At 28.9% G+C, this 15,699-nt stretch overlaps 1 protein-coding gene and 1 long non-coding RNA gene across 12 annotated transcripts; both read right to left on the bottom strand.

Annotated features, from left to right (window-relative positions):
- Positions 1 to 182: 182 nt before the first annotated feature.
- Positions 183 to 4,839, bottom strand: LOC143898400 (uncharacterized). Of its 2 annotated transcripts, XR_013257190.1 has the most exons (6): positions 4,514 to 4,839; positions 3,687 to 4,236; positions 2,340 to 2,539; positions 1,611 to 1,881; positions 1,446 to 1,515; positions 183 to 642 (listed from the first exon to the last, which is right to left on the bottom strand). It is a non-coding gene; the product is annotated as an uncharacterized LOC143898400 (long non-coding RNA). The 2 variants fall into 2 exon arrangements; XR_013257191.1 differs by lacking the exon at positions 3,687 to 4,236 and having other exon boundaries at positions 190 to 642; positions 4,514 to 4,764.
- Positions 4,840 to 5,996: 1,157 nt separating this feature from the next.
- On the bottom strand, positions 5,997 to 15,054 carry LOC143898415 (aminopeptidase N-like). Of its 10 annotated transcripts, none has more exons than XM_077407866.1 (13): positions 12,371 to 15,052; positions 11,965 to 12,152; positions 11,310 to 11,873; positions 10,563 to 11,021; positions 10,208 to 10,391; positions 9,657 to 9,807; positions 9,426 to 9,507; positions 8,531 to 8,862; positions 7,748 to 8,040; positions 7,351 to 7,538; positions 6,896 to 7,213; positions 6,739 to 6,808; positions 5,999 to 6,380 (listed from the first exon to the last, which is right to left on the bottom strand). In XM_077407866.1, the coding sequence occupies exons 3-13, from the start codon at positions 11,831 to 11,833 to the stop codon at positions 6,255 to 6,257; spliced, it is 2,727 nt and encodes a 908-aa protein (XP_077263992.1). In that variant the 5' UTR covers positions 11,834 to 11,873; positions 11,965 to 12,152; positions 12,371 to 15,052; the 3' UTR covers positions 5,999 to 6,254. The 10 variants fall into 10 exon arrangements, with proteins under 10 accessions (XP_077264001.1, XP_077263992.1, XP_077263994.1 ...); XM_077407868.1 differs by having other exon boundaries at positions 11,988 to 12,152; XM_077407869.1 differs by having other exon boundaries at positions 11,310 to 11,876; positions 12,082 to 12,152.
- Between the last annotated feature and the right edge of the window lie 645 nt (positions 15,055 to 15,699).

The raw sequence follows: 15,699 nt of genomic DNA, 5'->3' as shown, positions 1-15,699 counted from the left end.
TCTATACAGTAATAAATACTGATGTTTAAATAAAGTTTTTAGTACAATACGACGTTATTATTTCATGTCTTTTATTCAAAGTTTAGCAACACGATTATAATTATAATTATAATTAATATTTAAGTACATTATTAGCAAATAATACTATTACATAATGTCTACAAGGTATTATAAATTCAATTTAAAAAATTCATCCGCATGAGCTCTATATCAAATGTAATAAAACTAAAATGCGTTTATGAAAGATATTTTACGAAGGATATCAAACAGCATCAAGTCTAATACTTTATAAATTATTTTTTAATTACAGAACAGTAACATGTCATATTATAACAGTATAACAATAATATAACGTAAATTACAATAAATTACTTTAAAAATAGTATTGTTCAAAAAATTATGCAGATAAGTCTTGATCGATCTTGATTGTTACGTCTTGATTGATCAACCCAATATTGACGTCTTCTTCATCATAATCTAATATTTTTGTAATTGATTTATTAAAGTTTAACTTTTTCCAAATCGCTTTGTAAAAATATCTACGGACGCTTTAAGTATATTTCTACGTTTTTCTATCAGATATGTAATTTGTGCCGAAGCGTCTGGATCTCGATGGAAATAATTTCTCGCAAATGTGTTCACCTGAAACAGGTTAGTTGAAGATGTTTATCAATAATAAGTAGTAATTTGTTCTTATACAACGATCTTATAAAATATAATTTTTGATTTGACATAACACTAACAGTGCATGATATGCATATAAATACATTTAATCCCTTAACCCTCAATTAGCACACCTCGGTTGGGCTACCTCAAATGCCACACTAGTGCGATTTGAGATTTTGACAACTTTTAACTATCGTATCTCAGTCATTTTTAATAAAAATGTATGTAAAATTTCCCTGGCAATCGAGTAGTGCACTTTATTTTAGGAAAAAAAAATTATTTTTATATGAAAAATTGAAATATATAAAGTGCTGAACAAAAAAAAGTGGTGCGAATTAGCACATGTGTGCTAATCGAGGGTTAACTGTGGAAGTATATATATAAAATTGTCTTCTGTTTGTGCAGAAAATATATACATTAACATCCACGAAAATCTATTATTAACTAAAGAAGGCATACACACATACATATATGTACATGTATATTAATATTCAGTACTCAATTATCAATTCACAACACAGTAATATTCTTAGAATTAATTACCATATTATAAAAATTTAGTTTTAAACCACGCGCTAGTATTACTCAATTTTAAACACAGTTTTATAAGATACAAATATATAACCCAAAAATATGAACAAAATAAATTATAAATATTAATTTAATTATGTAAAGTTGCATTAATCTATAATTCCAAACACGACGAACGTTTGATTTTAAGCGCGCTACAGTTAAAAAATTATCAATAAAAAAATATAAGTATGAATCATAAAATCTACCTTGGACAATTGTTCGTTAGAATAAACATTCTGAAATATATTAAATATCGTTTGTGTTGGAGCAAATAATCTGTAAGAACAAAATAATATATTTGTATAATTAATGCATAAGATAAATTTATTTAAAAAGAATAGAATATATATTTGTAAAGAGATATGTATTACCTGGGTTTTATTTTATTAAAATTTGCTAATATGTAGTCAAGGACCAAATCGTTGCGTGCATGGTTTTCAAGAATTAAATTGAAATGTATTATTCGATGCTGTAATATTCAAATAGTTGATAATGATATCAGGATTTTCAGCACAATTCAATGTTTTCCAAAGTTTCTTATCAGATGTTCGCTGATATAGTTCCATCATTTTATCCCAAGTAGTCTTATTAGCTACCGCCAAACCAAAGCAGTACGTCCAATCATGCCACCATTGTGGAACTCTAAAATACATATGTGTCTATGGAAAAGAGGTACATGCACTTCATACGCATAGCCGACGGTTTATTTTATCAAGTTTCGTATTTTTTTCCGTTCTGTTAGATAAATCTTATTTTGCAAAATTAAGTGTCTGTCGCGCGCTGTTCTGTCACTCTATATTTGCCACGTGACCATAAGACTACGTGTGAACACAGTGAATGAATAAATAAATGAAAGATGAATCCATCGATAACGTCTCTTGTTATTATATACTTATATTTTTACTTGTTTCGCGTATTTATTCTATGTATTAAAACAAGAATAAAAATTGAGAAAAAACAATAAAGAGACTGTCTGATTTCGACGACTCGAAGAATTAAAAGGAATCGATTACATCCATATGCATATACGTGCGCGCGCATACGCAACACACACGCACAAATATAAATTATGAGATAATCATGATCATAAAACGAGTTACTTGTGAGTATCAGGATCCGCGAAATGTTCGCTTAATTTAACGGCGGCCCTTCTCTTGCATTCCGCGTGACCGACGGTACATGCCCTGCATGCCCATTTCGTGGCATCTAACCTTAGCATTTTTGTGATATCGTCATCATCAGGATTTTCTTCGTATCCCACATGTTGAAGAACCCCATCAATGATTTGTACCATGTATAACTATAATAGAAATCATGAGATATTTATCTTCATAAATATTTACATTATAATATGATATATAATATAAATTTATATAATATAATATAAATTATTATAAAAAAATTAATTGCTGATGACGGCCTCAAAAATATTTTTATTTCAATCTCTGCAACCGCAATATAAAACTCTATGTGCTACAAGTAGTAAGTATTAGATAAGTATAAAATTGTTTAAAAATACTGAGAGAGTTGAGAATTCGAGACATATATCGAGAGGTCGAGTGAAATACACGCGAAGTTCTCATGAGGTACGATCGCGCGAGTCTCGATCTTCTTCGGTTTTCTTTACGAGTTGCTTTTTTATTCAGGTTCATCAGGCAAAAGATTAAATGGTATGGACATGCCGCTTACAACGATCGCCGTGTGTGTGTGCAAGATATCTCTATTGAGAACGTTAAAGGCGTTAACAGATTGATGGGATCTGCTCTCATTTATTTTCAGGATACAGTTTTGCATCTATAAGGTATGTTTTTCTGTTTTTTTTTTTCTACCGTCATGATGACTCCGGAATTAGTCATACTCTTTGAAGATACATAATATTGCTTCTTCGACCGCCATTACATGAGATCGACCCAGCGTAATCTACATCTACACCGATATATATATATATATATCAAATTCTCGTGCTCACTAATTACACAGCAATATTCTTTATCAAAAATTGAGTTGAAAAGTGCTGAGCCATTTTTTTCTATATAATGCTTAGTAAAATAGTAATTAATGAGTAAAGTCAATCCAACCAGTACTGTCTTTTATAGCCGAGCGTATGTCAATTAGCCGCGTGCCTGAGTGTGCGCTCGTTCTAGCTGGTGCGCTGTTCACTGATGTACGGTCGGTCATCGACATATACTACTGGACTGCGCATACCACGTGAAAATGATATCTATATCTCTTTCCATCCAACATTGTAATATTGGTTGAAAAGAGTCAGAGATTGGGCCGCACATACGCTCTATCCTTTTCTGTGACGCGGACCATTTTGGTACACTGTTTAAATTTGGATGGCACAGTTCAGTAGTATATAATGTCGATGCTAAAGAACAGTGCTGAGTGGATGTATACATATGTTAGCTATATGTATTATATGTATATTATCGATATTTACTTACATTATACTCTTTTCTTTGTTTATGTAAGAAGTTCCAAAGAAGTTTTCTGTGCAGTTATTATCCGTACTTTGAGGTTCAAATTCCAATGTTAGGATGTATAGCCCGGGATGTAATACATCGGAGAAATAAATGTTTATAACGTCTTTCTCAGCGATAGAATAATCTGATGTATAACTCTTATAATTTGTATTGTCTTTAATTAACGTTGCCTTCGTATTATATCCTATACTTATATTTATTGCGTACACTTGTAAACTTTGGGTAGACTGCACGATATCGATGGTTATATTGGATTCTCCATAAAGAAGAAAATTGCCGTATTCTTGTTTTACATTTGACGGCTGTGCCATTGTAGAATCATATTGTTCGATAAATTTAGTTATCCGTATGTCATAGCGCTTCGGGACAACGTTCGACGGTAGACGGAAGTGTTTTGCAATATTGGAATTATTAAGCATTTCACCGGTAACAATAGCTATTGCAGTAATAAATATTAAGCTGCTACTTGTCAGTGCCAGATTCATGTTGAATCAATTTCTGTTGCAAGTATCTGTGCCAGAACATTTATATTAAATGAATAATTCGGCTAATAGGGTTATAGTAGCAATTAATTAGCCACGCTCAGATACCATTGGAATTATTACATGAGAAATCGTTTTACAATAAGAATTGAAACATATATACATATTGTTTACACATATTCAAATGACACTTGACATTTTCAATTTTAGTAATATTTTATATTGTGTCAGTTGCGTTTGTCACATTGTTGCAAAAATGTTGAATTTCAAAGAGTTCGTTTCTTTCCCCTCAGTTATTTTACTTACCTTAAATTTCGTATCTCACAGCATTGTCAGATAGTATGCTGCACACTCCTCACAGTCTGTAGTCTAGGTATAGCACTCAAAATAGTGAATATATGGTTACTGATTAAAAATGATCTGTTACGAAATAATTTTCGGCTATAATTTATATAATTGTGATTATTGCAAATTGAAATATGAACGTTGGTAATATATGCTCTTGATTGTTGCGATCTTACTTCTTCGGTAGGTCGCCACAGACTAACAATGTCGTGGGGAATGGATTTCATAATAAATACAGAATGTCATTAGTCGATATAACACTAGTCGGTTTGCAAGAACTCTCACTCTCTCCCCTCTCACGCGCGCGTCGTTTTTCCTTGTCACATAATATCCTTGGGTTTTTCGTTAGAATACGAATGCTGAACATGGTTATTCAAATTTGAGTTTTCACGTTCTTAAAATTTTGAAAGTAAAATTATATTACAATTATTTTATATTAAAATGTATTTATCTTTTTAAATATTTATACATTATTTATGATATTCATATCATAGGATGTTTGATAATAACTGTATTACTTCTCGTTGATAGGTAGAGCGAGTAAAAAAAATTGGACAATAATTTTCTCAATATAATTAATGAGAAATTAATATCTGCGAATCAGCATACATTCAAACGATTTAATAACAATATATTCCAATGAATATTCCATGCGGATGTTTTGTGTTTTGTAAAAAGATATAATAGAAGTAAGACAGTGTCTCTTAAATCCCTTACACACGGTACAAAAATATTTTTAATAATTAAAGCTCAAAAGCTTTTATTTGGCTCGAAGTATGTACTCGCATATAGGTACCTATACATAAACTATAAAAAATTTTTAATGAAATTTTTTTCTGTATTTTTTAGAAGACTGAATTGAGATCTTTATATTTAACTCTTTTAAATTTATTTCAATTTTGTTATCAACTGTTATACAAGAAAAGTTTTAAACGTTCTCAAATTTTGGAATTTAAATTATGTTACATTTATTTAATTTTTAAATGTTATCTACTTTTTTAAATATGTATCTATATTATTTATAGCATATACACTTCTTTGTGTCTTAACGGAATCTTTTCCATGCCTTCCACACAGGTAGAACAAGAACCTTTTGAATATTGACTTAATAAATAATTTTTGTTCTATTATCAGAAATGTGTTATGAGACAATAATATGAAGACAGAAAGTTAATCTATTTATTAAAATAATAAGTTATTATTACTACTTTTAAACTTTTAATAATGGTTTTGTAAAAAATATAAAATTTGTAATGTAATTTATAATTGTTATATATGCAAACAAAACATTGATTATTATATAAATTTGACAAGAATATTTAAGAACAAAGACACATAAGAGAATTATTATAAAATTTTATTATTAATTATAACATGCATTTTTTACGTTGTAGGTTTTGGAATATTAACGATTTTAATATATAAATATGAAATATACCAAAATACATACAAGAACAATAGTAATATTAATAATATGAAACTAATAAAACTACTAATAAAACTAATGAAACTAATAAAAAGAAAATAAGTAACATTCACAAGTAATATCTAATTATGAATAAACAAAAATAATGTAACAAAAATATTCAAAATTGAAAGAGATATTTGGCATCAATATATTAGCCGCATTATTGTTTTCAAATGATTCGAGATACTATATACACCAAAATTTATACATATATGATTTTTCAGTTTAGATTAATCAAACTAAAAATTGAAAATGATTTATTTGATCTTTAATTTCAGACGAACGTATTTGTATCTTGCGTTGAATTTCTGCAATTTGTTGATCAGTTATGCATTTTTGTTGTTCCAAATAAATGAGTATCTGAAACAAAATTTATTTTTTTACATTTACATTAAATAATTTACAATTATTTCACAATAAAAGTTAAATTTAACATATTATTGCACAAAAATGTTTTTAACGTAAATTACGTGATGCTAGCGCGCACGTACGTATGATATTTTTGCGAACATGCATATGCACATTCATATATTTATACGAAAAAGCAAATTTCTTTCCCACATCTACGCCTCCCCCCTCTCATATACATACACACACGTGCGTCTTAACACACTCATACGTACGCACGTTCTCTTCTTTATTCTTCTGATTGTGTGTGTATATATGTGTGCGTACGTCGCATGCGTGTGGTATATATATTTGGCTTTATTTTACTTACTTTATTAAGATGTTTTTTAGAATACACATGGTTAATGATGTCCGTTAATGCTACGATTATACTGATATTTCTGTAAGAGCAACAGAGATGTTTATAATTATATTAAAAATGTATCTATTACAAAAAGCAGTGTTTATTTATTAAAACATATAATTACTTTGGTTTTATTCGCTCAAGATTCACTAAAATCTTCGTAAGGATAGAATAGTTGTTAACATGCTTCGTAACAAATGTATGAAAAATGTTTATATAAGAACGGATAATTGCAGTATCTTCATGTGTCGTAAGATTCCATTTATCGAACATATACGGAAGGTGTTCTAAAAGAATAGAAGAATATCGAGTACAAGTTAGGTATGGTAGAAGCTCATATCGTTTATCTTCCATCCATTTATGCGTTACGATGTTCCACACAGATACATTTGCTTTTAATAAACCTTTACAAAATACCCATTCCTTCCACTCTGGTGAATCTCTATTAATTTGGAAAAAAACGTATATAAAATAATCGTGCTGGTTGTTTGTATTTCGGTGAGAAAATGTAACTAGCACGGTGTGAAATGCAAGAAATGTGCTCAATTAGCGATGAGCTAGTATACTGCAGATACTTACATGCTTAGAGGATTGTCGAAATGCGATAGTAACTTTCTTTTGGCCATTTCCAAGCACGGAACATGACGGAAAGTACATGCCCATTTTAGGATTTCTTGTCTTAAACATATAGTAAGGTCATTTTTCGGTATAAAGTTGTCTGATTTTAGTATTTCATAAAGTCCATCCAACAATTCTTTCAAATTTTTCTAAAATAACATGAATTATAAGAAACGTACCTAATGTCTGTGCGCGCGTTTAATGTTTTTCAAATCTTTTCTAAAATTAATATCCATGTACAAAAAATGTTTAATATACAATGTATAAAACAAGAAGTAAAAAATAATTTTGAAATTACACACGTCTATATACAAAGTCAATAGTTAATAAGTTATGTTTATTATTAAATAATATATACGTTTTTTACCATAATGTTGAAACCAGTTGCGTTTGTATCAAATGGAATCACATTCGATACATATTCAAACATTTTGATCACAGGATACCATGCAACGTAATCTGTCTCTTGCCGTAAGTAAGTTGTCAATTTCCAGAACATAGAAATATTGAGCCGGCGTGCAATCACGAAGTGAAACACGTCATCAATTATTTTAGCACGATTGATGACACTTATATGTTCATATTCTTCTGAATTCAAGTAATGTGCAATTTTGTTCCAGTTTTTATCCTCATAGCTAATGCGATAATATCCTGTTGTATAATAAGCAGATTTGTATTGATCTATATGCATGCGCGATTAAATTTAAAAAAATATTTCCCAATTATTTTCTTTCAGTTTTTTATATTACAAGAACGTCAAAGCAGTATACCTAACTATAGAAATGATTACATATTATGCACATTTGTCTTACTATTTTAATGATTATTTTACTGATAATTTAAAAAACTTGATTGGAGATTTAAAGTGTAAATGTATAGCATTTTGTATAAATTTATTTACTCACTTTATTTTTTTGTATTATAAAAATAATTTTGAAACAGTACACAATATGTGTATACCATTTCACATACATATAAAATAATATTTTATACATAATTATATCATATACTATCTACTATATTCACGCAACATGTGAAATACTTTTGATATTTATAAGTAAATAGCAATATGTACTCAATACGCGGAAATATGATCACGAAAAATATTGAAATGTGTGTAAGTTTTTTGATAAATATTTACCAGCTTGCTGAATGTCGACCATTACCCAATCATCTCGAAAATTGTAATTCAAAGATGAAAACGTTTGTGGTTTTACTTGTATTCTGATGTTGTTAGGCAAAATAGACTTTGTAATTATCCTTGTAGGTATCCACCATTTACCGTAATGTGTTTTATTAAGATATTGCTCCATCGTTCCGTAGGAAGAATTTTTTTGTGTCCAAGTCAAGATAGGATAATGCCTGCTGTTTATCCAAGCTGAGAAATCATATCTTGATATGTTAAACAGGTATTTATTAGCTAGGTCTTCTTGTATGGACCAAAATTGATAAGAAGCCAGTGAGCTATGTACGCTAAATTAAAAATTTTATTAACAGTGTTTGTTTATTGACAACTAATGATATTATTAATTGAGTATAAAAATACATAAAAGTACAACTTAACTTCTATACATTGTATATATTATACTTTGTAGTCTGTACTATAGTTATACATATTACAAATACATATAACATATGTTGTACAATATCTGTGTTAAACATTATAATAGTATGATTTGTAATAATTTGCAATTTAATTTCTAATCAGTTTAACTTTTGAAAATAATAGTTTGTTAAAAAATATTGGAATTCGGAATGATATAAAAATTATAGAAATAGAAAGACGAGAGAAAGAAATTCAAATGTTAAAAAATGTTGAAAAATTAAAAATAGAAAGAAGGATACAAAACAGTAGAATTAGATATAATTTACTTACAATCAAGAGAAAAAAAGTGTTGGAATAACACTATAGAATATTCAGAGATGTAGTAAAAAATGCAACAAAAAATGAGAAAATTTTTTGTGGAAATTTGGCAGCTATTATAGCTATTTCTGTTTTTATAATATGTAATTATTATAATATAATTGTTACTCACTACTTATATAGATATAAACGAACACCACTTTGGAATAGTTCAGTGGTTATTACATTTTGGAGCATCCGTAAAACAATAGGTGCTACACACACACACACACACAATGAAAAAGATATATAAAGTATATTCAAATATAATAAAATTAAATTTTTTTTTTACATTCTTTCTTCTTATTCAACATTTATTTTTGCAAATTTAAATATAATTGTTTAATTACATATGTAATATTACCTTTGATGTAACGAAGAAAATTCAAAAATGAATTGGTCTCCGACAGATTATTCGTTAATAGAGGATTCATATTAAAGTAAAAATCCAAATGAAGAGACTCGTATTGATTCCAAACTATAAAAAAATCCATTATTCCAGAATTAACAAAGATCTAAAAACAAAGTTTTACAAGTGAATATATTTATATCAGTATTAGATCAAATGATATATCCATATGGTCTAGTGCGTACTGCTGCACACTATATACGTCTTTGTTAACAAGTTTTTCTACTTTCTATAACTAAGTTTGGAAATAATAAGGAATTATTAAAATATAATATAAATATAAAAAATATCAAAACAATTAATTAATAAACAAATTTTTTACAAGATATTTTTGTATTATTCTGTTTTAAATGTATTTATAAAAATTTGCCTCAAATTTCTTTTAATACAGACTTTGTAAAAGTTTGAATGTTTATAATATCCACATTTAAGTTTGTAGAAATAAAAACGAATGAAAACTTTAAATTAATAGTCTTTAATATTTCTGCGATGATAAATGTAAAAACCTTATCGACAGCTTCTTCTGCGAATATAGTGGCAAGACTGTCATGTAGCCAAAAAGAAGACCATCGTGATGGACTAATTGCGTTACCGAACCATTGATATGCTATTTTAAGTGCTACACCACGTGCGACTTCTATTTTACGCATAACTGGATCTAATTGCTCATCATGGATAAGATCCATTTCCCTATATGTCACAATAATTTGTACAATTATATTAAATTGTAAACGTGTATTATGGACTTTAATTGATACATTGATCGCAGGAAAGTAATGTATATATGGTTATTTCCGGAAATTTTGAATAATACAGATTAGTCATTTGATAGATTATTATGTCTTCTGAATTATATATTACCTATGAAAAATGAGTCCCCACTTCGATGTGCCATCTCGTGGAAAGTTTGGAATTGCAACATGATCCATTTTTGGAATTTCTATTCTTGGAAATTCAGTTTCCAAGTGCCACGTGACGTTTTCAATAACTCGCTTTGCCAACTTAAAAAAGTAATTTTTAAGATATTCTCTGCACCACAAATAAATATTTTTATTAATGCGAATGGGGATATAATTCGTCACTGCAATCGCAACGTGATAAGTGGCTATTGGAGGAGTAGTTAAGAAGTGTGTCCACTTTAAACTGTGATCTGTATAATTTTGATCTGTATAATTCATTCTTATCGGCATATTAGATAAAGCTGTAAAATTACGGTGATGCTTCACAGAGATGGCAAATGTGGTTCTTAATTGCGGATCGTCCCAACAGGGAAATAATCGTCGAGCTCCAGTCGCCTGAATGTGTGTTGCTACTATGTTCCTATCACATTTTATTAATTTTTATAATTCCTTTATATATATATATATATTATTGTGAAATAATTAACTTTTTAACTACAATATGATTGGTATTAAAAATTGTTATAGAAGTAAACAAATTGATTTAAAGAGTCCTTAAATAATAATATTAATTATATTTTATAAGACATATATAGTTTAAATTTTTTTGTATCTTTGTTACGAGAACAATTTGTAAAAAATATAAGTAATAATTACATTGTAGATAACATTGCGATGTAATAATCTTTGTTTTAACACATCTACTTACTCTGTATCTCCATTTTTGTTTACGTGGGAAGATCTGAAGAAGCCTTCGGTGTCGTCGTCTGTCATTCGACCAACGTAATCCACTTTCATGCAGTAAAGCCCGGGAAATAATATTTCGTTAAAGTGAAACACTAAAATGTCTGGTTCAGAACCATATGTAAATTTACTCATTTTATACATTAAGCCATCTCCTTTAAACAACTTTATCGAAAGAGATACCAGCAGATTTAATCCATGTAATTTTATATATTGTGTAGATTGTAAGATATTTATAGTTATACTAGATTCGCCATCAAATAAAACATGGCCATGATTTATTATTATAATTGACGGCCTCGCCTTATTGGAATCGTGTATGTGGGTATTTGGAATTAGCTTTATGTTGTAGTGGATCGGTACCATGTAGTTTACAGATAAACGGATGGATTTGATTGAAATGTTGAAACTATTTTGCGACTTGCCACCGGCAAGAATGGTTGCCGCGATGACAAATATTAAAGTGCTGCGCATGTTTTTCAGATTCATGTTGCATCAACTTTTCATCCAAGAACTTGCAGAAACGTTTCTACTTCACAGAAAATTGACAATTAGTAATGAAGGTAGCATAGAGTTTTTGTCCAATTAATAGACAACCATTATGTAAAATAGTAACGAACATGTTAATTATTTATTTTATAACCTTTCTACTATATTCTAATCATTATATTAATGAAATATAATAGTTTAGATTCAGATTTGAAAATGGTGTTTACTGTTGTCTCGTTGCAATTTACCTTGATCTAAAATTCTGTATTTTACTAAACTCGCAAATGATTTCATGTATTCCTGATCATTTTCTCGCTACCTAAAACATGCAATATATGACTCCTGATGTTGATTGGAACATCATAGACTTTGATAACTCTAAATGACAATTTTGAATTCAGACAATTTATTCTTCAAAAGAATCTATGTGTAAGCCTTACAGTTTTAACAATTCATCTTATTTATTAAAATTATTTTATTATATTTTTTAAGTTATATCATTTTTTGAGGCATAATTAATATTATTTTACCACTTACCGCGAAACAAGATAATGTCGAGATAATTTACTGAAATCGTGGTCTAAGGCCGTACGTGCGCGAGCTAAACAAACGATGGTCCAAGATTTACTGAAAATATACCTTTGACGATTACGATCTCACTCTTTTGCAAGGTCGTCGCAAACTAACAACGATAATAACAGATCTTATTATAAATACAAAATGTCACATTTAACAAACAACTTTTTATCCTGGATATTCTGTAGATATAAACTTATAATTGTTTTGCGCGGTTCAGTCGTGCGTTAGAATATTTACTGCGGATACATTTGTCGTTAATTATTTAAATATTTGACAGCTATCAAACTGCTAGCATGTTACTAACTCGTTATATACTAAAAAGGTTTCTCGTATGTTCTTAAATTTTTAGATTAAATTGCATTAAAATTATTTAATTTTAAAACGTAGGTATCTCTTTAAATATTACGTTATTTGTGATATATATGATGTGTATCTGTATATATATACTTGTTTGTATTCTAACGGTATCATTTACGTATTTGTTTTCCGCGCGAGCTAAACAAAAAGTTTTCAAGAAGTGACTCAAATAAATTATTTGTCTTCTATCATCAGAGATCTCAGAGATATCTCAGAAGATGAAGTAAATAAATGTATCAAATTAGACTGTAACATGAAGAAGAGACATGACAGCACAAAATAAGTTTAAAGCACACAAAAAAATTAGCATTATTAATTAGATTCACTCATTTGTCCTTCGAGGCATTAGTTACATTGTAACCTATTCGTGATATTTTTTCTCACTTCTTTTGTTGCCGAGTATCAGTAAATTTTACACCAGTAGATTAGGTATAAGCTTAATGCAGATGCAATTTGATTGAAATTTATCGAAATGTCTCATTAAATATGTTACTAAATTGCTAGCTTATTGCTAACACATTGCTTATTAGAAGTATTAAACATACTCTTAAACTTTTTAAAGTATTTAAATTAGACATTGCACACTATAAGGCTGCGTTCCTTTTTAACGCTTTCCGCGCTGTAGCATCATTCTGTCTTCGTTGCACGTTGAATATCAAATAAAGATGGAGCGATGCTTTCAGCGCTGATTTACACATCCCCTTGTCCCTGCCTACCCGTATCCTTACTTACCTACCCGTATTCCGATCTATAGTCCTACCTATCCATTTTCCTACCTACCCGTGTTACAATTTAATATACAAGTCTTTAATTAAGATCGCGATTTGTAACAAGCCTGATTTGCTGGTTAATCCAGCGGGATACCTGAAAGTGACACGATCACTTTAGATATGGGAAATGTGAAATTGGAAGTTTTAACACGCGCGCGATTAAAATTTAATTGGGGTTTTTTAATCTCGTATATATATGCGACAAAATATAGAGAAAATACTCTAAATAGCCCTACCGTGGGCAAATAAATATATATGTATATACATATTGTATAAAATCAATTTATATGTTACCTTATGCATTACACCATTGTGGTCAATATTGATCACTTACCTTCATCGTATCCAATTTTCTTTCGTCGGGCCAGATCGGACTTACTTTTGTTACTCCTGGCCATGTACAATCTGGTCGTATTTCGACCAAATCAATGAAGGAGAAAAATTCCTTCCATTATGACGATTATTTTATCATCGCTGACAGATATCATTACGTTCGATTCGAATTATATGTGAGCATTAATTGTATCGAAAAATGCACAACAAGAAGTTAATTTACAAAAGAATATTAATCTATAAAAATTGACTGTAAAACATTGATAAAAAATATTTCGTGCACTAATGCCGTTATTTGCTTATGAGAATACTAATGATTGACCGTTTCTTGTGGCTCGTTCTTTTAATTTGAAATTGTAATCAAGTATAGAAAAAATTTTACTTCGCGTTATAAATATTAATCTCAATTATACTCCGCGAAAAATTGAATAATGTAAGCGAAATTAAAAAATTAATAAGAGAAAATTTCTCGATGTAAAAACTGACCGCGAAAACCGATCGCGAAAATACAAAGATGCGTGATTGTGCATGTTATTCATGCGGCACGCATGTTGAAAATATATCAAATAAGATATACACTATATACAGAATAAATGACGTGAGATCCGAAAAAAGTAACTTCCCGGCACAATTGATATAATTGTATATTACAATTAATCAGTAATCGCGTTCTTAATTGAATAATATATGCAAATCTTTATATAAACTTACATATTGATATAAATATATCTCATTATATTTTTCATTTTTTACCAAAATTATTTTTGATATGTATATTCATATATATTACTGCAAAATTGAAAAAATAATCGTACTATACGATCATGTCTAAAATAATTTAAAAAGGTTCAGCGTTTCTCAACAGAACAATTAGAATCTCACGTCATATATTATTTGATTGATACAAAGCTAATTTCTCAATCAAAAATAGATGAATAGGCTACAAAAAATTAGGGTAAAATCGGTGCTTTGTTAAAATAAATAGTAATTAATAACCATTATATCGCGTTTTCTATAAAATAAATTGCATAATAAAACCAAAATATATTTTTTATCTTTTTCATTATATATTGCTTCCTTGCATCGATTTTTATAATATTTAATCTTGGCTAAGTATATGGAAAGGAATAGAAGGGTATATAAATAACACAAATCCTAACTAATTCATAATTTTTCCCTATCTACAGAAATTTTTATTTATTTATTTTATTATTACACAAAAAATATCTTATACTTTTCTTTTTTGTTTAAAAAAAATAAGACAAAAATAATTTTATAAAAGATCTAAATAAAAATTTTATATTTTTAAAATCATTACTTTAATTTTGTGTGTGTGTGTGTGTGTGTGTGTGTGTGTGTGTGTGTGTGTGTGTGTGTGTGTGTGTGTGTGTGTGTGTGTGTGTGTGTGTGTGTGTGTGTGTGTGTGTGTGTGTGTGTGTGTGTGATAGCGATAGTATTACTTTACTTCTTATTTCTTTGTGTTTTTCTTACTTTATTACTCTAATTGTAAGTAGAATTAATTTACGTAAAAAAATTTCAAAAATGTATTACTTACTGTGTAATTTACTAACTTAAATTCGCGAAATAAAATTCTGATTCGATATAATATTTTATTTAAAATTTAAAATTTTATTTAAAAAAATATTTATATAGAACGCGAAGGTTTGTCAACGTAATTCAACAATAATGAGCTCTTTGCAAGCTATACATGTGCGAGGATTTCCTCAAGCAAAATCGCACAATACATCAACAAACAAAGTGACCAAGATTAAATATTTGCCATAATCAGTTTTAACCTATCCATTTTAAGGCAACGGATCTACGAGA

The sequence above is a fragment of the Temnothorax americanus genome, unplaced genomic scaffold, assembly GCF_048541705.1.
Source record: "Temnothorax americanus isolate GAGA-0224 unplaced genomic scaffold, ASM4854170v1 Scaffold23, whole genome shotgun sequence".
In the NCBI taxonomy this organism is placed as follows: Eukaryota; Metazoa; Arthropoda; class Insecta; order Hymenoptera; family Formicidae; genus Temnothorax; species Temnothorax americanus.
This window is presented reverse-complemented; position numbering and strand designations above follow the sequence as displayed.